Source organism: Neofelis nebulosa, chromosome 8, assembly GCF_028018385.1.
Source record: "Neofelis nebulosa isolate mNeoNeb1 chromosome 8, mNeoNeb1.pri, whole genome shotgun sequence".
NCBI lineage: Eukaryota > Metazoa > Chordata > Mammalia > Carnivora > Felidae > Neofelis > Neofelis nebulosa.
The window spans coordinates 111647300-111673314 of record NC_080789.1 but is presented as its reverse complement, the minus strand read 5'-3'; the positions used below and the strand labels follow the sequence as shown (position 1 = coordinate 111673314).

General features: G+C 37.7%; 1 protein-coding gene across 22 annotated transcripts in view; it reads right to left on the bottom strand.

Annotated features, from left to right (window-relative positions):
* Positions 1–26015, bottom strand: part of PARD3 (par-3 family cell polarity regulator) — a 668338-nt gene that overhangs the window by 391421 nt on the left and 250902 nt on the right. For all 22 annotated transcript variants that reach the window (XM_058681495.1, XM_058681510.1, XM_058681501.1 and 19 more), the window contains one exon: positions 8917–9097. In XM_058681495.1, the coding sequence (XP_058537478.1) occupies positions 8917–9097 (181 nt within the window). The remainder of the gene's footprint in view (positions 1–8916; positions 9098–26015) is intronic.

The following is a 26015-nucleotide window of genomic DNA, read 5'->3' as shown; positions in this document are numbered from 1 at the left end:
CTGATAGGAAGCACAAAGACGCTTTGACTCTAAGTGAGGTGTTGGAGATGCCACAAAGAAACCAACAAAGGGATCTTGAGGGAACAGTAAGCGTTCATACATTTTTGGCAGTAACTCGGCTTGTCTTGAACATGAAGCTCCAGCAATGGCTGTGCCATAAGCACAGACGATGTTAGTTTATATAGACTAAGGTTCCCAATGGTAAAAATAGGGGAGGTGGGCCTGGATGTTCTCTAAGGGACTGCTACAATTCTATAAAGATATGAAAATCTTTTTCAAACGTCCCTTACACAATATACAGTAATATACTGGCAGTCTCAATGGAGGAGAAGCCATGCACATGTCTAAATGTTCACATGCTCAATGGAAGGTAAGGATTCTTTTGTAAAGTAAGCAGATAATAAATAACACAGTACATTGAAAAGACTACAAAGTTACTTTGGAGTGTTGCAACATAAAGACCACAGATGAAATGTTTCAGTCCAATGAAGCAAGTGATCACTTATCTTTTATTAGTGTATTTTAAAACCTACTATTACTTGTGTTCTGATGTGTGGAAAATGTATTTTGTTCCTTTTTTATGACGCATTTCACAAGTTTGAAAACAATTTCACAACCAAAATCACCATATGTTGATTGCTGGTTATTTAATTGGAAAATTGACGGATAAAAATAGGCACCTTTGTGATACCAAATATCAATGAAAAAAAAAAGATTTTATTTATGGTATTTAAATGTAGTCCTCTGGAACAAACAAGCAGGTTCGCAGACAGTGTGCCTGCTGCTGAACTGCTGTCGCCTGACAGCCCATCTTATCTGCCAAATTGCTCATTAGGTTTGGCAATTTTCACCTGCGCCTCCAGTTTATATTTCAGCAGGGAATAAACATCAGCCTGCTTCTACCATCTTCGGCAGTGAGCTTCCAACACCCCTCAGTAGCACAGTCCCCACCCAGCTGCAGTCCTCCAAACACCCACCTTGTGTACATACCATTATTTTCAAAATGTCAATTTGCCTTCCAGCTCTGGAAGCTAGCTTACCTTAAATAAAGCAAAGATAGGAGAGAGAATATGTAAAATAAGCCCCACATTACAATACAAAGTGGGCTAATAATTCACTTCCTTTTTTAATACCAAAAAAGAACACATAAACAATCTGAATTTAATTTTAAAAATGCTCATTTCAGGGACTGCTTCTGAGTGTGGCACAGGTGACAAGAGAGCAGTGAAGTGGATTCTTCTTCCAGTTGGTCCTGACCCATCCAACCTTTATTATAGGTCTGAAAGGAGAATACTCCAATTTATAAATAAACAATAGAGGTAACGTGGCAACCAGAACAAAGAGGGAGCTGAGAGTACTACCCAGCTCTCTGTCTGTGCCTGCTTCCACTGATCCCTTCCAATGAGCACTCTGACATTCAGAGGCAGATCAATACACAAAAAATACAAAAGAGATACTTTGTGGGCAAAAAGCAACAAAGATATAAAACAAAATGTCTGAAACCCCATAAAACAACTTCTGATGGAATACTGTTTTTCATTTTGCAGAAGTAAAATATTCACCACCAACCCTGCAATTAGCTAGAAAATTACAATAATTACAGCAATTTTGTATCCCATCTCCAATCCAATTAATAGATATATGACCTTGTCAACATGTAATAATCAGATTGCATCTACAACAAAACTGGATGAGTTTTATATGCTATGCTGAATAGAACTTGCACAGTAAGAAGGTAATTATTTGAAATACCGAGAATACCATTTGTATGCCATGCTCCACTTCACAAGTTAAAAGGAAATACAATAGGAATATTATTTCTATTTTTCAATATATATTTAAATCAAATCCGGAAAATAGTATTCTAATACCAGTTCATGTTAAGAGAATAGATTTCTAAAGCAAAGATCTTGGCTCTCTTGGCAAGGCAAAATCAATGTGCATATGCTTGGGTAAGAAAAAAAGTTGTGAGATCAAGAAAGAAAAGGAAAGAGGTGCTAATTTTAGGACACAATCCTTCTGTAATAATTATCAACATTTCTTTAAGTTCTAAAAGTTAGGAAACTAGTAAAATCTTAGTAATTAATCAAACAGCACTATTTAAATAAAATTTTGCCAGTAATGGATAAAAACTAACTGTAAAATTGACACAGCTTAGGGCACTTTCACAACATTTCTATAGCAATACCGTTTCCAGAAATTTTACAATTATTAGGGCATGGGCCAGTTCCAAAGGAACCTTGAATCTTCAGTCTGAGTTTTCCAGAGTTAATACAAAAAATTTAGCATTCTGGGGGGCGCCTGGGTGGCGCAGTCGGTTAAGCGTCCGACTTCAGCCAGGTCACGATCTCGCGGTCCGTGAGTTCGAGCCCCGCGTCAGGCTCTGGGCTGATGGCTCGGAGCCTGGAGCCTGTTTCCGACTCTGTGTCTCCCTCTCTCTCTGCCCCTCCCCTGTTCATGCTCTGTCTCTCTCTGTCCCAGAAATAAATAAAAAAAAAACGTTGAAAAAAAAAAAAAATTAAAATTTAGCATTCTGGGGTGAAAAGGAACCTGGCACGATTCTAAGATCGGACTTCCCTGGAACATCTGACCTCCACAAAAAGTCTTCACGAATGGAGAGGGGAGGGGAGGGGAGGGCAGTATATCTGCATTTTATGAAAAATTTAAGAGTTAAAACTTGGATATATTTTCTTAGTTTCAGAGAAATTTGAAAAGATGACTAACCAAAGATATTCAAGCCTAAAAATATATTGGGTTAAAATTCTGAGTTACATTAAATGAAACAAAGCTGAAGAAAAACTGAAATTAAGTAAACTGTGAAACTGTTAAATAAGAGCACTATGCATGTGTTTCCTTGAAAAAGTACACACACGTTTATTAAGAATAATTATAAACACATATGAAAACAGAACAGCATACTGAATCCCCATATAGCCACTCAGCTACCCATTCCTCACTTACCCAGCCTGTTTATTTTGAAGCAAATTCCAGATATATCATTTCCAACAACCTAACTCAGTATGTATTACAAAAAGATAAAGACTTTTTGGAAAATAATTTCAGTAACATAGCACATGTAAAAGGAAATAAATACTTGCTTAATATCAAATACTCAATCAGTGCTCAACTCACCAATTAGCCTACGACTGGTATTCGTTTGTTGTACCGTTTCATTTAAATCAGGCATTAAACAAGATTCATACATTATGATTGGATGTTGTGTCTCTTAGGTGTCTATTAATCTGTGTTCCTTTCTCCATCTCTTTCCCCTACCTTGCACTTGACCTATTGAAGAACCTGGGTCACTGGACTTCTATAATTTCCCACAGTCTTGACCTGACTGATTGCATCCCTATGGTGTTAACATGCTTCCAGGTATCTGGTATTTTCTAGAAAATTGGCAGTTGGATCTAGATGTTTGATCGGATTGAAATTTAATTTCTTTTGTCAAGACCACTTCATAGTATTATATTCTTCCATCAGGAGGCACATGATACTTAGTCCACTCTCCTCAATTTATTATCTTTTTTATATTAGCAAGTAATTGATGATAAGTACATAGATTCATTATTTCATCAGGAATGGCAAATTAGTAATATTCTAATTCTATTATTACTTTGTCACTTATTGGCTATGATACTTCTATACAAAGAAACTTCCCTTTCATCTACTACTTAGTTACCCAATAATACTATTCATACAGGAAAGAGAGGAGAGATACCTAATTCTTTAATTCTTTTATCAGTTTCCCAAATAATAAGTTGATCCCTTAGTATCCTTCACCTTGCTTGTTTACTTATTTTTTTAATCTTTTAATGTTTATTTATTTTTGAAAGAGAGAGAGACAGAGCACAAGCAAGGGAGGGGCAGAGTGGGAGGGAGACACAGAATCCCAAGCAACTCCAGGCTCTGTGCTGTCAGCACAGAGCCCAACGTGACGCTGAAACCCATGGACTGCAAGATCATGACCTGAACCGAAGTCGCATACTTAACTGACTGAGCCACCCAGGCACCCCATCCTTGCTTGTTTACTTATCGTCATTATGAATTCAAGAATACATTGCTATTTACTAACCTGATTAATGTTCTAATAGTCTCTCCTGTGCCAGTGGGAACTTCCATATGACTCCTGGGCCCTGCTGACACAACTCTAGTAATCTTTCATAGCTTCATTATTTTCTTATATGGCAGGATGATCCAGAATCATCTCCTACATTTCCTCCCTGAACCAGAATTCAGCCATTTCTCCATGAATGTCCAAAAGGACAGTTCTGGTCCTTTTGAATGGAAAATGCAATTCCCAAAGTACAGTCTAGATATCAGGGAATGTTCAGTTATTGGGCTGGGGCATTAATTCTAGACATATTCAGTAAATGCATATAGAATCTTCCCTTCCTTCCTCCTTCTTTTTATTTTTATTTATTTTTGTATGTGTGTGAAATGAAACACACCATAGATTCATTATATGTCCTATTCAAATTGAGAATCATGGGGTTTTTATGTATTCTACTCTAAGTTGTATCTGTATTCCTTTTCCTCTATACCCCGAAACCTGAATCCTCAATGGCACAAGAAATAGAATTAGAATATTATTATAATTCTTCATTTCCTCCATCTCATAATATCCACCCAACAATCTAAGACTAATGGTACCAATGTTACCAACAACAAACTGTTGCAAGGTTCGTTTGTTTCATGCTTTTTTTTTTCCATCTTCCCTTGATGGTACAAATTACTAATATTTATAGTTACCTGAAATAGCTACTCTTGGATGACTGAGCAACCAACTGGACGTATAATTTATGTTTGGTTATGTCAAATGATTTTTAAGAATTACTATTAAACTATTAATAGTATTAAAATTTGATTATTAACTACATAAAATATAACATGCTTTGAATGCAAACTATACAAAACAAGAGGTTTTAAGTCAGCCTTGCTTCGATTCCATTTCGTTCATCTTATTCTCTCCATTCCCTGCAGGTACCTATTCTTTATGGTTATCCTTTTTTTACTTGATTTCTCCAACCTATGAAGCTTTTTATATAGTCTTTCACTATGTGGTTTATTTTATTTACTTTTTCATTTTTTAAAGCACATTTTTTGGAATTAAAAAAAACTTATTTTAGTGCTAATATTTATATTTGCACTGTTTGTGTAATACTGCCCATAATTCCCTCTATTGATTACCTTCTATGAGGAATATCATTATTAGCTAGTCATCATTTTTTGTCCTTCAGTTTAAGGGTATTATTCAGAACACTGTTCAATATACTAGGCTCAAGAAAATTTTTATCAAGTGTTAGTTTTAACGTCTCTTAGATAACTGCTATTTTGACCATAAAGACGATGATTCATTAATTCAGGGTTTCTCTGCCTCAGCACTATTGACATTTGGGGCAGGATAGTTGACGTGAGGAACTGTCCTATGCCTTGTAGGATGTTTGGCAACATCCTCGGCCTTAATCAGATGCTCACAGTATACCCCATCTTTGCCAGTTGTGACAACCAAAAATATCTCCATATATTTTCAATTATCCCTTGTGGGAAAATATCACTCATACCTGAGAACCACTAATTTAACTACCTCAAGGTTCTTGCTTTATATGTATTACAAGGACAAACTAGTGTCAACTTATAAAAAAGCATAAAAAGACCTGAATATGAGAATTCTGTGTATTAAATCCACCTAAGCTTTATCTTAATTCTCAAACTTAACGTTCCCTGCTTTACTCAGAAAAAAAAAATTGTATACATCAATTCTTCATGCAAAGAAGTAGAGGAATGAATTCATTCATAGCAAAACTTGGAAAACATATAGAGTTATCACTTTCTTTCTCTAAGTTTAAGTATTAGGAGTTTATTTACCTGAAACCTTATATTAACCATGCACTTAATTAGATTTGATTATTCCCCAATTCCACAAATTTCTATATATCACTAGATTCTTTATTTCTATATTTGTAAATCAGGAAGACCACTAAACATAAATTCCTTTTTGACAAGGATGAGGCCTTATTAACTCAACTCTGGACTCATCACCTATCACAATGCCTGGCCCATCATACTCCAACTCTTGTACTATGTTTGAGTGAGTGGTATTAATACAGTATGACCAATCATCTTAATAGACAGGGGATTCGTATATAATGGGTAACTTTTACATAGTCACTAAACCTTGTGTTTAGTAGATGCTTACCAAACACTTGCCCAGGGGCTGCCCAAACCATAAAATCTAAATAAACTTAGCATATAAAATTCAGAACTGAAAAGTAATATTTACATATTCTCCCACTGATGGCTATAAGACATTTCAAATGGTTCAAATAAAAGTTCCTTTTCTCAATAAAGACAAGGTAAAAGAGAGATTTTGTGTTGAAAACAGCATTTAAATTTTAACACAACAGGACCGGCCAAATGTGGGTGGTGGTGGTGAAGAAATGTTGCTGAGTGAAGAACAGTCAAAAGACAAAACTTGATGGAAAGTATGCCATTCAAATTCTTCTTAACATAAAGACAGCATTTACCTTTCCTCCAACACTTTTTTAAGGAGCAGCTACATTAAAGGCACATCAGGCTTTATAAAACACATGAATGAAAAACTACAACAACAACATAAGAAAAAGCTCTATATTTAACTATGTATATTAGGGTGCAATTATTCACATAAAGACACTATTTTCCAAATATCAGGCACCTGAATACCTGTAGTATTATTTAATTAAAGTTTTACTGGGGCGCCTGGGTGGCTTGGTCGGTTAAGTGTCCGACTTCGGCTCAGGTCATGATCTCGCAGGCTGTGAGTTCGAGCCCTGCATCGGGCTCAGTGCTGACAGCTCAGAGCCTGGAGCCTGTTTCAGATTCTTTGTCTCCCTCTCTCTCTCTGCCCCTCCCCTGTTCATGCTCTGTCTCTCTCTGTCTCAAAAATAAATAAACGTTTAAAAAAAAAATTTAAAGTTTACTTATTTTGAGAGAGAGAGAGTGTGCATGCATGAGCAAGGGAGGAGCAAAGAGAGAGGGAGACAGAATCCCAAGCAGGCTCGGCACTGACAGCCTTAAAATTTACTTTAAATCACATTTGGGCAATCTACTTTTTATAAATGGATTTAGGGGCACCTGGGTGGCTCAATCGCTTAAGTGTCTGACTGTTGATTTCTGCTCAGGTCATGATCTCATGGTTCGTGAGATCGAGGCCCATGTAGGGCTCTGCACTGACAGCGTGGAGCCTGCTTGGGATTCTCTCTCTGCCCCTCCCTCCCTCCCTCACTCGCATGTACAGTCTCTCTCTCTCTAAATAAATAAACATTAAAAAAAATAATAATAAGTGAGTTTATTCCAAGCAACCACTAAAAACACGGACTTAATGAGCTGCTATACAACTGAAAAAGTAACTACTGTACCACTTACATATTGCCTTGCATACCATGCCATGCATGGTACATACCTCGCATTTTGAGGAATGTTGCCTGAAGTAAATCCAGCAAGGTTTTTAAAATAGCATATTCATCTAGTAATCAAACGTTATTTCCACAAAATTAGTTTAAAAATATGTTTATACATGCATACAAACCTAAACTTTATAAGAATAAACCATATATTCTAAATACTATCTAACTATATTCTATTTAGGATTCTGTGTATTATTATAGAGATATTATAATATAATATATATAATATATAATTATATACAATTATATATTATATATTATGTATATTAATATATAATAATATATAAATATTATATATAAATAATATATAAATATTATATATAATAATATAAATAAATATTATTTATAAATAATAAAGCCAAACTTCAAAGAAATAATATATATAAATAATATATAAATATTATATATAAATATAAATAATATAAATAATATTATATATAAATATATAATATATAAATAAATAATATATAAATATTATATATAAATAATAAATTATATATAATATATATAATAATATATTATATATAAATAATAATATATAAATATTATATATAAATGATATATAAATAATATTATATAATATATAATATATAATATATAATATATAATATATAATATATAATATATAATAGAATATAGAATATAAAATATATAATATTATATATTATTACCTATTATACACGAAGATGTACTAAAGACTATTGGCAAAATCACACAGCACTTGAAAACTGCAATGTTTCTACATAAATGTGACTAAAAGATAACAATTTTTAACTTATAAATTTATTGAAATGGACCTTCTTAACAACTGCTCAATTATAAGATTAGATAATTACAAACACTGAATTTATTTTTACCAAAAGTTCTTCACTTTTCTGACTAAATCTGTAGGAATGGCAGACAGAATTATTCAGGCAAATATTCTAGAACTTGAGTACTCTATGACCCCAAATTCCTAATATAAACTCAAGAAGCCCTGTATTTTCCTTCCTGCGGAATGTATTCTAACAGCCACTCTTCCAAATCTCTGAAGATAACTCTATCCCTGCAGTCACTTCATCACCTGCTCTTTAGATAGAGTTCAAGTAATGGCTGTATCCAAGTTGATTATCAGAGATGCTATGCTCTGATTCACTGTGAGGCCTTTGACTATTTCCTATTTGATCTAACATTCAGAAGAAATACACGGAAAGAAAAATTCAGGTAATATAACTTTACAGTTATCCTTACTTACCTTGGGTGAGCGATTAAAAGTCTACCAGTCCAAAGTAAAATAAGCCTAATATATTAATGTGTGAAGAATCTTGCCTACCTCTCCAGCAAAAGACATTTGCCCAGGTCCTAAACTTAATCAGTTTTGATAAAAACAGATAATGAACTCCATTCACAGGAGCATGGCTGGATAACAAGAGTTGGCATCCCTGCAAATTACGATGAAACATGCAGAGAAGAAAGAGCCTTCACTTACTTGCACGAAGGACTGAAGGTGTCACTTCAATCTCGCTTGTCGCTTGGTAAGGCTGAAAGGCGGAGACACTGCTGGTGCCCAGCTCACTGCCAAATACCTCTGGACTCTGGGTGCCCGTGGAGCTGGCACTGGTGCCGTCACCTCCATGATGTGGATCTTGCTCATCAAACACTGCCACCAGCTAGAAATGGAAGGTAAATTTGCATTTATAAACAAAGGCATTTATAATTGCTACCAAAAACTTATACCACATTGGACATAAATCCATAGAGGAGAAATACTGCTATCTAAGCACCCAGAAATTTTATGTCTTAGGAAGCCAAACTTCAAAGAAACAGTCTTTCCCTGAGTTTTGATGGTTTACTTTTTTATTTCTCAGTTGTGCATTTCAAATCCAAAACTCTAAGGATGAAAAATAATAAAATGGTTTTATATCACAGAATGCTAAAGGAAATAGGGTCGATTTAAATCTTTTTGTAAATGATATACTAAGAGGAAAAGAAAATGGATTTTTATATGTAATGCATATGTATGATATATAGTACTGTATATACAGCAAAAGGTAGAAGGTACCTTTCACTCAGTAGGAAAGAGTATTAAAAATTATACATGTGTCTGCCCATTTGTGCATAAGAAATATAGGAAGGATAAAAGACAGTTATCGCCCAGAAGTTACTAAGAACAGGGTTGAAAGAAAGAAAATGGGAACAATGAAGGAGGTAGGAGAGAAAAGAATTAAGTAATTTTAGAAAACTATTTTCACTGCTTAATCTAAGGTTAGAGAAAAAAACAACTTTCACATAAATTTGTTTCTCACAAGTGCATGGCTTACAAATTCTCACACTATTAGACAGACAGACACACACACACGAGTAATGAATAAGAAAGAAAAATATTTTGAATAATGAAAGTCAAAATTCTCACTGTCAGAAACAGAAATTACAAATAAGGAAATAAATTCTGTGATGTTAGATTGAAATTACAGGCATCAATATAAATATGTGGTTTTGTAAGCGGGCAGGTAGACTGACAAGATAGGGATGGATGAATGTTAATGCATGTGTGGTTCTTAGCCCACTGAGAGGTCCTAGAAGCGATCACACCCAGTGTGAAGGAACACAAGTGCCTGAATCTTGGCCTCTGATACCATTTTCCAATAAATGAACAAGGGCTCCCTAGAAAAATAGCTGATTCCAGGGTTGGGGCAGAGAAAATAATAGATGGGCCTGGAACACCTTGGCAATGCTAAAAAGTAAAGCAGTACTCAAAAGTGAAGGAGGCACATCAAAGGGAATCAGGTGTGGGACGTCTGGGTGGCTCAGTCGGTTAAGCATCTGACTCTTGGTTTTGGCTCAGGTCTAAATCTCATGATTCCGTGCATTTGAGACCCGCACTGGCCTCTGTGCTGACACCATGAAGCCTGCCTGGGATTCTCTTTCTCTCTCCCTCTCTCTCTGCCCCTCCCTCGTTGACACTCTCTCTCTCTCAAAACAAATAAATAAACGTAAAAAAAGAAAGGGACGGTGTCTGGGTGACTCAGTAGATTGAGTGTTCAACTTCAGCTCAAGTCGTGATCTCAGAGTTCATGAGTTCGAGCCCCACATCGGGCTCTGTTCTGACAGCTCAGAGCCTGGAACCTGCTTCGGTTTCTGTGTCCCCCGTTCTCTCTGCCCCTCCCCCACTCACGCTCTGTCTCTCTGACTCTAAAAAATAAAAAAACATAGTTTATAAAAAAAAAACAATCAGGTGCCAACCAGAAAGAAGTCCCGATGGCCAAAGCTGAGACAACCTGTAAACAAGTAAATAATAATACAGTTAGATTTTAGCCCCAAAATAAACTAAATATGTGTGAATCCATGATGATATAAGTAAATCTTTGGAGAAATCATTAATGGTGGAAAACAGACAGCTCTTCCACACCATAGCATTGCAATTAATAGTTATAGAAGAAATGATGGAAATAGAAGAAATCACCAAGCAATCTCCACAGCAATAGTTGTTGTAGGCGAGATCACCAGTGGAAGCTAAAACTACTAGGTGAGAATATGATGAGAAACAGGGTATTTGCAGATCTCAAAGTATCTCCCCACAAAATACTTTTCAATTAAAAAGAGAAAAATAGTATCTTTGCAGGGGAGAAACTTGCAGAAACCACTTTACCAAGGTTAACATCACCAGTAATAAGTCATATCACCCTCTGATAAAATGCAGAGAAGGATATAAAATTACTTCTGTGTGATTCCTGCTGAAAATGTGTATCTTTGATCTAATCATCAGAAAACATCAGATATATCCAACTCAAGGGGCCTTGTATAAAATAACTCTTTAAAAATATTAAAGTCATGAAAGTCAACGAAAAGCTTATGAAATTGTGGAAGTTGGAAGAGACAGAGCAGTGTGCGGTCCTTGTCTGGATCCTGGGCTACAAAAAGGACATTAGTAGAAAAGAGACAAGAGGTGCATGGATGGCTCAGTCGGTTGAGTGTCCTACTTCAGCTCAGGTCATGATCTCAAGGTTTGTGAGTTTGAGCCCCTCAATGGGCTTGCTGCTGTCAGCATGGAGTCTGCTTTGGATCTTCTGTCCCCCTCCCCCTCTCTCTCTGCCCCTCCCCTGTTTGTGCTCTCTCTCTCAAAAATAAAAAAACATTTAAAAAAAAGTCATACATTTATAAATCATACATTTATAAAAAAAAAAAAAAAGACAAAATTCAGATGAGGGCTACAGACAGTATTGACTCAATGTTACTAGTTTCCTACCTTTGGTATGTCCTACAGTTATGTCCACTATTACATTAGAGGTGAATGAAGGGTATGTGGAAACAGTCTATACTATTTTTGCAATTTTTCTCAAATATAAAATTATTTCAAAACTACAATATCATAATACAGCATTACAAAGTACCATGAAAATTAAAATTCAATCTATTTCTTTTTATCATGAAACAGTGGCAGTCCTTGAAAATCTCAGAGTAATGAAGATCTAAGGACCAGTCGTACCTTCTTGGTCATTCACACTGCAATTCTATGCTTGCAAACTAACCTTGGCTTCCAAGGAAAGTGGAACCATGACTGACCCCCAAAATCCCCACTCCTTCTACCTCCAATTCAAGCTTTTCCAATGTGAATAGTCCTATCAGTTAAAGGACAGTAAGAGGAATTTACAGACCATGGTAAATACTTAATCATTCCAATCTTTATTTCTGAGAGACTAGTGTCATTTTGAGCAAATGCTATTTCCATGAACATTTATATACCATCAATTAATTCATAAGACAAAAAAAGAAAACCTAAGGTCACAGAGACATGTAAACAAACATGAAGCTCAGAACCCTGCTGTGGCATCATATATAATTAGCTGATTAAACAACATGGAGGGAGGTTAAGTGGTAAGAAGAAATTAAAGTATGACAAATAGTTGGACCACTCAACCTTACAATAAGCAATATAAATGGGGAAAGAAATCCTTAGCAGTTAAAAAAATGGAAAGGTGTTTGTATGTATACACTGAAGTTTCCATATACAGAAATAAAATCAGCCTATTTATCTGACACTGACTGGCAAGAATCTCCCAGGATTAGTAACACACACATTCTACTAGATCAGGGGTCAGTAAACTATTGAAAGATCTAGATAGTAAATATTTTTGTTGCTGTGCAATCCATGCAGCCTCCCTCACAACTATTCTACTTTGCCATTGTAGCATAAAAACAGCCACTGGCAATACATAAATAAATGAGCATGGTTTAAATAAAATAGGTTTAAATAAAACTTTGTTTACAAAGCAGGTGGTGGACCAAATTTGGCCCACAGGCCATAATTTGATAACCCTGCACTAGAATGCTCATCCATCCAGTAACATCCAATTTATAATTTTGAACTTGCAAAATAAAGCCAAAAGTCAAGGTACCTCAGTAACCCTGATAAACTAATGATATCCATTTTAAGCTCTTCACTGAGATTCTGAATTTTCATCCTTGATTTTAATATCATAAGACTTCTCACAAGGTGTGTGGCTTAATATGCATTTTGAAGATATTAAGCTCTGACATTTGGTGTTTAATTGGAAGCAAATGAAATTCAAGTTTTGTTATTAACTTTTTACAATGGTGTGTTCTCTGAAGAATCAAGTCCTTTCTGCAAACTGAAAATGGAGATTGCAAATTACAAAGAACGAGCCTTTAAATGCCACACATGGAAGAACTTATACATGTATATTAGTTTCAATAATTATCTCCCGCATTTTTAGAAAACACAAGTATTATGAAATCTGGACTGTGTCACGAACAAATGCTGTTTGAATTTCAGTGGCAGAATCACAGTTGGTGATTTGCAATATGCCAATAACATACAATTTCCACAGCTTTCTTTTAAACCAAAATTTAAGTGCCAGGTGCGGATATGAAGTAATTTTGTGTTAAATTGGGAAGGGTATATAATTTTAGAAAATCTACTCTGCAAGAATGCATATAGTAGCAGAGCAAAAGAAAACGAGACCTTCACAAAACATCACATATTAAAAATCTCTATCATGCCCTTCAAAAAATTAAGGAAATGTCTGCTTTTAAATTTGTGAAACATGACTCATACCCATATTTTAACAGATGGAATCTTTGCTGCTGTCCATGAAGTAGATCAGTTTTGAAAGTTCATTTTTACTTTCAATAGTTATGGCTTAATCTTTCTTCTGATCATTCATCAGTCAAGTCTCCATAAAAACAGACATGCTGAATTTAGGGTAACACCCACACTTCAGGATAAACCCACAGACAAATAAACTCCAATCTTGGCCATAATTCCTCACCTACCTCAGGACAAATCATTTTAACTCAGAAACATTAGAATCCTCCAAACTGTTTTTAAAACCGCACAAACACTTATAAACCCCCTTTAACGTTAAGGTACAATCACATGCTGAGAGCCCAGAACTGCATGTAACAAAGAGGCTAAGAGCACAGGATTCAGAATCAAAGAGACTTCCATTCCAAACTAGCTCTGATCTTACTTTGTCGGTGGGTGTTGGTAAATCCACTGGCCTCAACTATCTCTAAGCCTTATGGTCCTCATATTGAAAAAGAGAATGGTGGTTGTGGTAGACAGAATAATGCCCCTTGTTGCCCATGCCCCAAACCCAAGAACCAGTGGATGTTAACCTTCCATGGCAAAAGGGACTTTAAAATATGATTCAGGGGCACCTGGGTGGCTCTGTCGGTTAAGCATTCAAGTCTTGATTTCAGCTCAGGTCATGTTCTCCTGGATTGAGACCACATCCGGTCCATGCTAACAGCACGAAGCCTGCCTGGGATTCTCTCTCTCTCCCTCTCTCTCTCTGCCCCTCTGTCAATTGCAATCTCATTCTCTCAAAATAAATAAAGAGAATAAAATATGATTCAGATGAAGGACCTTAAACTGGAGAGATTATCCTGGATTATCCTGAGAAGGGGGTAATCACACAAATCTAGTAAAGTAGAAAAACTTTCCCAACTGTGGTCAGAGAGAGATGTGACAATGGTTAGATAGACACTACATTGCTGGCTTTTAAAATGAAGAAAGGGGGGCGCCTGGGTGGCTCAGTCGGTTAAGCGGCCAACAGCGGTTGGCCAACAGCGGCTCAAGTCATGATCTCGCGGTCCGTGAGTTCGAGCCCCACGTCAGGCTCTGTGCTGACAGCTCAGAGCCTGGAGCCTGTTTCAGATTCTGTGTCTCCCTCTCTCCGACCCTCCCCCGTTCATGCTCTGTCTCTCTCTGTCTCAAAAATGAATAAACGTTAAAAAAAAAAAAAATTTTAAATGAAGAAAGGAAGCCATAAACTAAGGAATGTAAGAAAGAAGCCTCTAGAAGGCAAAAAAATGGATTTTCTCCTAGGACCTCTGGAAAGGATCAGAGCTCTGCTCACACCTTGATTTTAGCCCAGTGAGACCCATGTCAGACTTCTACCCTACAGAACTGTGAGTTGGTCAATTTGTGATGTTTTAAGCCACGAGTTTCTAGTAATTTGTCACAGCAGCAATAGGAAATTAGTACAGTGAGTGCCCTTGCCTATCCTCCTAGATGTGTTACGACAAATAAAGAGATAAGGTATATCCACCGTCAGAACACAAGCACACATTCACCACTAGCTGTTATTAAGTTACACTGTGTTGGTTGATAAATACATACTTTTGTAAATTTGAGGATCATTTTTTTAAATTTTTTTAATGTTTATTTATTTTTTAGAGAGAGAGAGAATGCTCATGCAAGTGGGGGAGGAGCAGAAAGAGAGGGAGACACAGAATCCAAAGCAGGCTCCAGGCTCTGAGCTGTCAGCACAAAGCCCAACGCAGGGCCCAAACTCATGAACCACGAGATCATGACCTGAGCCGAAGTTGGACACTTGACCGACTGAGCCACCCAGGTGCCCCACTCTGTGTAGAACTTTCTCTTCTTTGGGGTACCTGGTTAGCTCAGTCGGTTAAGCCTCTGACTTGGGCTCAGGTCATGATCTCACAGTTTGTGAGTTCAAGCCCCACATCAGGCTCTGTGCTAACAGCTCAGAGCCAGAAGCCTACTTCAGATTCTGTGTCTCCCTCTCTCTGCCCCTCCCATGATCATGTTCTGTGTCTGTCTGTCTCTCTCTCTCTCTCTCTCAAAAATAAATAAACATTTAAAAAAATTAAAAAATAAATAAACAAAAGTTCTCCTTTTTTTTTAATTTTTTTTTAATCTTTATTTATTTTTGAGAGAGAGACAGAGTGTGAGCAGGGGAGGGGCAGAGAGAGAGGGAGACACAGAATTCAAAGAAGGCTCCAAGGCCCTGAGCTGTCAGCACAGAGCCCAATGTGGGGCCTGAACCCATGAACCATGAGATCATGACCTGAGCCAAAGTTGGATGCTTAACCAACTGAGCCACCCAGGCGCCCCTGAGGATCAGTTTCAAGAGTCACTGAAGACTGAGGCAAAGCTCTACCACACACCAACAATAAGAGGAGGGAAAACACCCACACACACCAAAAAAACAAAAACCAAAACAAACAAACAAAAAACAAGAAAAGGAAAGGAGAATCCTTGCTAGAACAATTCAACATCACAACATCACAATAACCACACAATGCATTTCTTTGCAGGTGTCCTACATCCTCCCCTCAACTCCTCCCACAATAATGGGGCCACTTTTAGACTTCATTCCACAGAAAAGAAACCTGCGATTCAGAGAGATTAATATGACCAGAATTTAACTATAAATAAGTACAGAATGAATCTGAGAACTGGAAATAAAATCTATCCAACTTCAAAGATCCTTTTTTCTCACAAACCTCCTGCCCCTGGAACATATAACATATTGACAGCACACCCACTGGGAAGCTGCAGACTAGAATCATGTATGAGTCTTTGAATAGGATTCTGTTCATTCTTGATTCACCAAAGGTAATAACCCAACTTACCAAATTAACATAATTTTGATACCACTACCTAAAACTGTCTGAACATATCTGAGGGAAAGCGAGATAATTTTAAACCATTCCATGCTGGTGATATCATCACTCAGTTTTAATCAGACAAGCTTTTTTAAAAGAATCCAAAGATCTTACAGATTCTGTCTTCCTACAGGAAAATGACAGGTGACTTAAGTCAAGTAGCTGTCTACGTGAGGTCTCAAAACCCTCTAAGTTCAGACCCCACACAGCCTCAGAAGCCATTTCACCGCCACAGCCTTTGAATTATCTCTCCTTCTGCCTCTGTTGATTTCTTTCACATACAGGCTGAACATACCCAGAGGAAGTTGATTGTGATGGGTCTCACTAATGTCCTTTGTATACTCAACATTAATACAACAATACAATAATACACCAAACTATTTGGCTTTGAAATAAAGACTTGTAATTCCTCAGAAAGGCATCACATTTTTAGCCCTGGAGAAAATCCAAAGCATGTGGAAAAATACTAAAACCACAATGAACTTGAAGATGTCTATAAGACTCTCTCTTCACCTCTGGAACATGAGTGGCTTCAGTGAGTAAGCCAGACTCCATGGAATCCTTTGGTTTATAGTATCAAAACAAAATCAGCTGGGGACTTGGGTGGCCCACTCAGTTAAGCATCAGACTCTTGATTTCAGCTCAGGTCATGACTTGATTTCGGCTCAGGTCATGATCTCACTACTATGAGACAGAACCCTGCATGAGGTCTGCACAGGGCATGGAGCCTGCTTAAGATTCTCTCTCTCCCTCTCCCTCTGCGCCTCCCTTGCTCTTTCTCTCCTTCCCTCAAAAAAAAAAAAAAAAAAAAAAATCAGCAAGAAACACAAAAGAGGAAATGCACTTGATTGTACCTCTGGTGGGGAATTATCCACATTTCCCACATTTTTCAATATTCTTCCTGACACAGTACTTTGGTGATGATGATGATGATGCCCCAAAATAATGAGGTAACACATAACTCTGAGCAATGGCAGGGAGGTTTCATGGGCAAATCTGGCTAAAATAATAAATGTAACAGAAAGAAAATGCAGTGCAAATGTGAGAGCTATAGCACAATGCAGTAAATTTCTAAAAATTAATAATAAAAATCAAGTGATTAAAGACACATGTATTTTCTGACTGAAGTAATAGTGTTTCAAAATATACAATTCTAAACTCCTATATTCCAAAAACGACTTTTCTTTCCTGCAGGTCAACCTGTGAATTTCTATAATTAGGATCACACATATCAATAATTCCAATTTCCCTACCCCCTTTAACTCAGGCATGTACTTTTTTAAAACATGGTAAAAATAGATCAAGTACTTGGGTTCCTGAATTCCCCTTTACCCATGCCTTTAAAAACGAAACAAATAAACAAAAACCTTCATTTACAGTTGTTTCCCATAAAGCACATTTAATAACCTATAGCACATATATAAAAGAAAAACAGATACTAGCATGATTATACAGATTAGCACTGTATGTAATCTACACATTAGAAGGTAATCTACTTAGATAAATATTTAATAGTGCTGTTTTAAATAATGTATCACGTAGAGGAGGGCAACACATTCCCATTTTGCTACCTAAACAATCAAGAAGACCAACACCATCACACACCCCTACCTGTCTGCGCTGAAAGGTTACCTGTCCCACAAGAGCTAATAGCATCCTTTAAGAAAGTCACAGATACCTAAAAAGGCACTGTACTTCATCTGGAAATCACAGTGAAACATTCAGCTATGATACTCCCCAGCTTACATTTCAGAGCTGGGATTTAATTCTGCTGTCCCTCAGGATGATACACTCTATCACCCACTGAGCCTTCAGAGTAATTAGATTCCCAATTTAAGAGTAATGTTCAACTAATAGCCTTGAGTATGTCAACCACAAACCACAATAAAAATATGCAAATACTGCAGCCATAAGCTCGCTGACCCACTTGTCAGATATAATGTAAACGCCTCTCCCTCCCATCCCCATCACCAAGTGCCACTGCTCTGTTTGTACCCGTCCATGAAGTTACAACTACATTACACTACTGTTTAAGTGTTAATAAAAAGTAAGATTGCACAGTAAGATAGAAGAAAATAACTCTGAAATTGGTTAATCACATGTAGATAGGTTGACTCCAAACTGGAGGAGGTGGCATTTGTTGTGACTTTATCATGAACACATGCAGCTTTCGCTCAAAGAGATGATGGTGGGTAAAACTGGGAAGGAAGCCATATGAACCTCAGAATTAAATGTAATGATGTAATAACTAATTATTATGTAGACATGAAGGAAAAACTATTAAATCAATTTGTAAACTTTCTCATGACTGAACTTACTTTAATGACATAGAGACAATACTAAATCCTTAGTCATTCTCTGAGCCTTACTTGCTATCATGGTTCATTAAAAGCTCATTTAAATAGAGCTACTGTTTTACTGGTTGAGTAAGCAGAACAATATTAAAAGAATATATTTGAGCCAATGATGTTTTATAATAGTAGTAATACAAACTATACCAATGAAAACTAACTCACTGCAGGATAATCTCAAGCTCGCCACTGAAAAACTTTAAATGTTATATTCGCAAGATTAATTCCGTGCCTCATCAGCATTTCAAGAATTAAGTATATTTTATCTGATGAAAAAAAAAAAAAGACCTACAGCTTTGAAAAGAATGCTAAAATGACATGTGCATGCTGAAAGCTAGCCACTTTTCTTCTGGCTAAACTAAGAATGGCAAAGAGCCAGGGGTCCTTGCCCCACACGGCACCATGAGAAGAGACCTCAAATCCACCCAAACTTCCAGCTCCACAGCTTGAGATTTTAGAGGCAGCTCATCTACTGAGCCTTCCCCACAGTGCCCCTCTCCCAGTCTTCCAACCTATATGGAAAGTAAGATGTGGAAATAAGATTCAACAACAAGGTGTTTTAATCTGTACACAATTTAATGCTTAACTACTAATATCTGTTAACATATTGATTCAAAAATAGCTATTCAGGAGTAATACTCAGGAACAGCTGCATTAATGAACAGGAAATGACAGACTTCCTCAAGAGTAATGTCTACTATGAATGCCATGATCTGGGATGTGGGGATCTAAATTTTAAAAAATAAAGGTTTTATTAAACAAAGTCAAACATGGAGGAAATGCGGCATAAGGAGACAAGCCAAAACCATACACACATAGCCTTTCAATGTCTTGCTCTGAACTGTAATCAAAAGATACATTACCATAAGCCACAGCACCAATCGTGATGTTATTTGAGCTTTAATGAGAAAATGATACTTCCAATCCTGGTCCCACAAAGATGTGCCATCGCCTCCTTCACTCCCAAGTCTATTGTGGGGAATAAGCTTAGGAATTCCCTGAACTTGCACAGATGGGTTAACAAGGCATAAAGAATTAGAAAGCCACAGGATGAACACACCCAAGTTTGGGTAAACAAGATTAGGTAAACAGGGCAAAGGCCCCCAGGTATAGGAATAGGAAATCTCAGGATGAAAACATCCAAGATTAGGTAAACAAGATTTAAGGGCGGAAGCACCTTCCAATTTAGTACAATAGTAGAGAGCTGCTTTCACTAGAGGGAAAGACAAAAAACAGGTAAACAGGGCTATAGACAGGAGCAGGGCAAAGTTGCCCAGAGCTGAGCTAATCAGCAAAAGAAAGGTGCCTTGTTGACCCTGAGGTAGCACACTCGGGTCTTTCTTGTCCCCTAGACCAGTTTAGGTAAACAAAGGTGGGACCTCATGTCTGCTGTAAACAACCTTCCACCCAGCACCAGAATTGTGTTTTGTATTGACCCAAAACCCTAACACCGCATATCTTCAAAACCCCCTTTCCCCCATGGCCATGAGTTAATGTTCAAAGTTTCATTGTCTCTTTGTGCATGTCCATCATGCTTGTAAGCCTTCTGATCCTAATAAAAACAGAGCAAGGACCCTAATTGGGGCTCTTGTCTCCTCCCGGACATTAGCCTCTCTTGCATTTCAATCCTGCCTCTTCTCTCTTGCTGGACAAGAGAGAACTCCAGACCCAAAGTCTATGACAGTCTATGTCACCATCCTCAACTCCCCCCCAATTCCTGACCCAGACGCCTAATGGATAAGAAGCTGCCGATGTGATTCGTCGGCCCAGAAACACAGCACCATAATTCCACTGGGCAGGATCACGGAGTCTTAAAAAGTAAGAGCTTATGCCCTACTCTCTTGTGCATCTGTATTTCTGCCTCCATTTGGTGAGTCCACCAAAGCACGGTTGGGCCCTTTGGTTACGAAGGTGCCTTTTAGTTTTACCTCCTCAGCCAGCCAGGTACATTAAGCCAGGGCCTATTCCGCTGACCTGAAAACATTGTCTCAATGTGCCCAAACCACTCCCAGCTCCTCCTTCCACCATACAACTAACAAAATACAAATGTTTACATCAGAGAAAAGGAGTAGTCCTGTGGAAGCCTCCAGTTGTTACTGCATTCTCCTAGCAACTCGCACCATACAGCTCTGTGCTGGAGTTTGTACCAGGTACTTTCTGGCACACAGGAGCAATCAGCCAAAGTCAGTCTTTCATCAAGTAACACCATCTCACAGAACTTACACAATCACATCCTTTCCCTAATCAACCCATCACTGATTCTATTGTTGAACATATGACAAATGACTCATCACTAAAATTTTTTGCCAGTCAAATCTTGTGAACTATATATAACACTTCATATTATTATTTTTTTTTTTTTTTTGGCAATCAGTAGTGGAAAACTTCCCATCCTAAAATAGAAATTTGAAGGATCACTTCCTCAGTTCTAAATTTTGCAAATCATGTTTAAAATTAAAGGCACAAGAAAAGAAAATTTGGCTGTGGCTCCAGTCAAGTGACGCAGAAAACATCTCAACACAGTTTTCCACCTGGAGAAGGTGCAACAGAGGCAGGTAAGTCATCCCCTCTGGCATTTAAAGACAAGATAATGTTCCTACTCAAATAACCGGCCTTGTTTCCAAGGCAACTTGCCATTTGTATAGGGAACTCATGGGGGGGTCAGTAATCCCTTACCTGCTGACTTCACAATTTGAAGGAGACCCCCACTGATGTCTCAGCTTCCATCTAAGAGCATCATCAGAAAAAAGCGACTCTAACTGAAGTAAAGGAAGAAAGGAATTCAGATGGCTCTATTAAGACTTTGGGGAGCTGGGGATCTAGGGAGAAAAACAGAGCCCTAGGAAAAGCAAGCTAGAAGAAATGGGAGTTGCTGTTTAACAGTGATTTATTTTCCAGTGAAGGTGCATAAAATCCCACTACTTCTGTTCCCTCAAAGTTCTGAATGAAAGTTCAGTTTACACTGATACATAATAAGAAGTCACTATTCATTCTGACAACCACAAGCGAATATTAGCAAAAGATCAAAGTTCAATAAATTTGTTTTGTAAAATATAACGTTAATGTTACATTACAAAATGCCTTTCAGTTTAATTTGCATGCAAAAAGGATAAGTGTGATTTTTAAATATCCACCCAGAGGCAGAGATGAAAAACTTCAAACATTTTCTGACTCCTTTTTGCAACACTCATTATTTCAATACCTTCTACAAAGGAGAGATAAAGGTGTCCTTGACATTAGCCTAAATTATCTTCAGTATGCAACACAATGCTGATTAAATTAGGCTCATTTTAATGAGTTGGTTTTAATAAACCAACTGGCAGGTTTATTCAAAAAGTAACTAAATAATGAAATTCTTTATAACAACTCTTCATTAGTATAACCTGTTTCAGCAAATTTTTTTAAGTGAACACAGAATAAATACTAATTGTATGTCAATCCCTTCTCCCTCAGATTTGACAGACAAAAGAAATAGCAAGTTAGACATGTTCCCAATTCACACAGAAGTTTAATACTGAAACTTAACGCCAATCCTTTGAAATCTAGTACCATCTGACAGATGTAGGTAGTCAAGGCCAAAGAGCTTGGAAACCTTCATTTTTGTGGAAAACCTATTCTGAGGAATGCCAAAGCCTCTGCTTTCCTTTCGCTTACTGCTCACACACAGAAAACAACACCATCGGTGCCCCGGAACAGTGGAAGTGGAGTCCTGTTTAAGCTGTTGTTTGCAGTGCTCTCCACTCATTTCATTACCATAAGGCTGTGAATTTTGAATTGGCTCCCCAAAATTAGGAAGGCTCAGAGAGGTGATTCACCAGTTGTATGATCCTGGGGAGATCCTTTTTTATTTTTATTTTTTTGTTTATTTATTTTGAGAGAGAGAGAGAGAGCACACACATGAGTGTACATGTGCACATGCTGGTGAGGGGCAGAGAGAAAGAGAGAGTGAGACAGAGAGAGAGAGAATCTCAAGGAGGCTCCACCCTGTCAGCACAGAGCCCCACGCAGGGCTCCATCCCACAAACTGTGAGATAATGACCTGAGCCTAAATCAAGAGGGGCATTTAACCAACTGAGCCACCCAGGAGCCCCGACCTTGGGCAGTGTGAACATTCTGGGTCTCAGCACTGATAGGGTTGTTACATACCCTATTTAATTCTGACAAACTGCACAGAACAGTTTGCAAATAGCAAGTACTCAAGAAATGTTACCTATTATTATTATTTGAGAGAGTTTCAAGAGACTGAGGCTATCAACAGAGGAAGATGAAGGGCACTGGGATGAAGTTAAACCACATGAACTGTACCCTGAAAACTGTGGGGCATCCTTACATGCACACCAGTTTAATTTGCATTCATTCTGCAGGTTTCAAGGACTATGAAGAAAGGACGAGAAGGTAAACAAAGCTCCTTGGTCCGACAATGAAGAAGTCATGACGGGTAGACTAACATAAAGGTGGTGGAGTGACAAGAGAAATAAAAAGTATAATTATTAAAATGCAGAATTGAGGGGCGCCTGGGTGGCTCAGTCCGTTAAGCGTCCGACTTCGGCTCAGATCATGATCTCACAGACTGTGGGTTTGAGCCCCGCATCGGGCTCTGTGCTGACAGCTCAGAACCTGGAGCCTGCTTCAGGTTCTGCCCCTCTCTCTGCCCTCTCTCTGCCCCTCCCCTGCTCATGCTCTCTCTCTGTCTCTCAAAAATAATAAATAAAAACGTTAAAAAAAATTTTTTTTAATGCAGAATTGAGACTTACTTAAAATGATTTGGTACATGCTGGGGCTGGTACTATGAAAGAGGGGATCAATCTGAAATGTTTAGGTTTGTGGCTTGGGTGACTGGACAGAGAGCAAGGACAAGGACAAAGAAGTCTGGGATGAAAAGTGATGCATTCACTTAGAGGTGAAACTATCCTAACTCCAGTATCCACTTCCCAGAAGACAAATGGAAACGGGAGTCTGTGGTGCCAAGGGGAGTTCATGGCTAAAAAAATATAAATGGGCAATGCCAGCACGTAGTGGTAGCTGACACCATGAGTTTAGTTAAGGATCCCAATCTGAACATGGAGCATGTGCAGAAGTCAGGACCAAAGCCTGAATAAAGCTGAGACTGCAGGTTTCTCTTCCTTCCCTCCAATTCCACCTTTGAAGAAATCTGGGAAGACCAAAAAAAAAAAAAAAAAAAAAAAAAGAAAGAAAAAAGAAAGTAAACTAAAGGCAACAAGCTTTCACAGAAACTGGGAGGGTAAAAGCATGATGGAGTAGGAACCAGTAGTAGCTAAATATTATCAAGGAGGTATATTAAAATATTCTCAGGAAGGTTAGATCAATACATATTTTCAACGTGGGACCTAAAGTTATTTCACACCAATACTAAAAATAATTTCAATAATAGGAGACATTTTAAAATATGAAGAAACTTAAGTTTTAGTCCACTGACGAGGTGAATAGACAATCAAATATTTGTTCAAATAACACTGAGCAGATTAATTCATCTTTACAACAATAAGCTTAACAGATGAGGATTCTGTAACCAGTTCTTGAGTTTCTTGTGAAAGGGTCAATTTCATTAATCTTTTGCTCCTGCCTAAAAGGTGCCCCAATAAACACATGTTGAATTAATATCACTTATTCTATATATTTTGCAACCCCTCTGAAAAGTGCAGGCATGTTACTACAAGTAGCTAGTGTATTACAAGCCCTCTGGGAATCATCCCCTAACCTCACACTTTTGCTTATATCCAGAAAATCAAGCTCTTTTCACAGTCTACAAAAAGAGAGAGAGATTGTGGCTTGTACATTACTTCAAGGAATACCAATTCCCCATGCCAGAGTCCTCCTACTTTTCAATCCTCTATGATCCAGATGTGATTGTTCTGTGAAGCCAAATGTATGTTTGAAAGAGGCTGAGCCTAGAATTTCAGGAAACAGTAGATTAATGCAAAATAAGAGCCAACTCCTGTTGTTATAACCCCTGACCCCTCTGGTCTCTGGTTTCTACCTGTCTTATGGTACCATTTCTGATAAAGAACTTTGCACCTGCTTAGAAGGCTACCATTCATCACCTGTTTCATTTACACTTATTCTTTCATACCCTGTTGCCTAGTATGTGCCAAGAATTGTGTGACACACAAAGCCATGAACCTTCTCCACAGAAAAAAATGCATAGAGGCACTGAAGTCTGGATACAGTTTCAGCAGATTCACAAACCCCTGCTTTAAGATAATAAAAGAGACTATTAAAAACATATTTTCTGATACTCAATTAAATAGCAACACACATTTCTTAAATTCTATTACATCACTCTGACACCACAAAGTTACATATTAGCAGAGTATAAATCTCTTCTAAATATTCTCAAATTCTCTTTATTTTTACCTTGCAGTATTCCAGTTTGTTTTCCTGCTCTGTCTTCCCATTTTGCTATATAAGTGTTCAAAGTTAAAACCTAGAAACAAGGAATCTCTTTACATCGATTAGAAGAAAAATAAGAGTCATAACACAAAATTCCTGGGTATTAAAAAATGTGATTATGATAATAGCAGCAGCAATAGCAATGGAGTGATATTGATGGCAGTAGCTACCATTTGTTACCACTACTGTGTTTGGACCTTTTACCCATTATTTTATTTAATCCTCAAAATACACACAGTACTACTATCATGTCCACTTAATACCCAGGGAAACTGGAAACCCACAGGGTTAAGTTCTACCACCACTTCTAGTGGTAGAACTGCCCAAGTGTACTTGAAGCCAATGGCTTTACCTGGCATCACTACATGACACTGTCCACCATACAACTTCCACCATGGCCAAGAACCAGAGGGCTCAAGGATGGCCACATCAAGGAAAAGGAGAGCCACAAGTCTTCATGGAAAGGGAGACCTAAAAGATAAGTGCCAAGAGACACAATCTGTGTGTCACTTTTCGCATAAACTCAGCCTTCCCTAAACATTTACATCTAACAGAATAACAAAATAGCCATCTGCAATGCTACCTTTCAGTACAAATGCTCAGCTTCAGAAGGCACTCAGCAGGCTGCCATGAGATGGTAAACACCCCAATTTCCATGAGGAACTGCATTACAATTTCAACCACACCAGACAAGTTAGCTTTTAGGAGATGATCTTAGACAGCAACAACTGCCAGTGTTAGGAGGTGTCGAAATACAGAAGGGATCTGAACGCTGAGAGCCTACAGAAAGAAGTCAGTGCAGGTGAACTGGCATAAAAGAGCTGAGGGACAGAACAAGGTGCAGCCCTCAAGGACAAGTGGGCTTTTTCAAAGGAAGAGTGGCAGA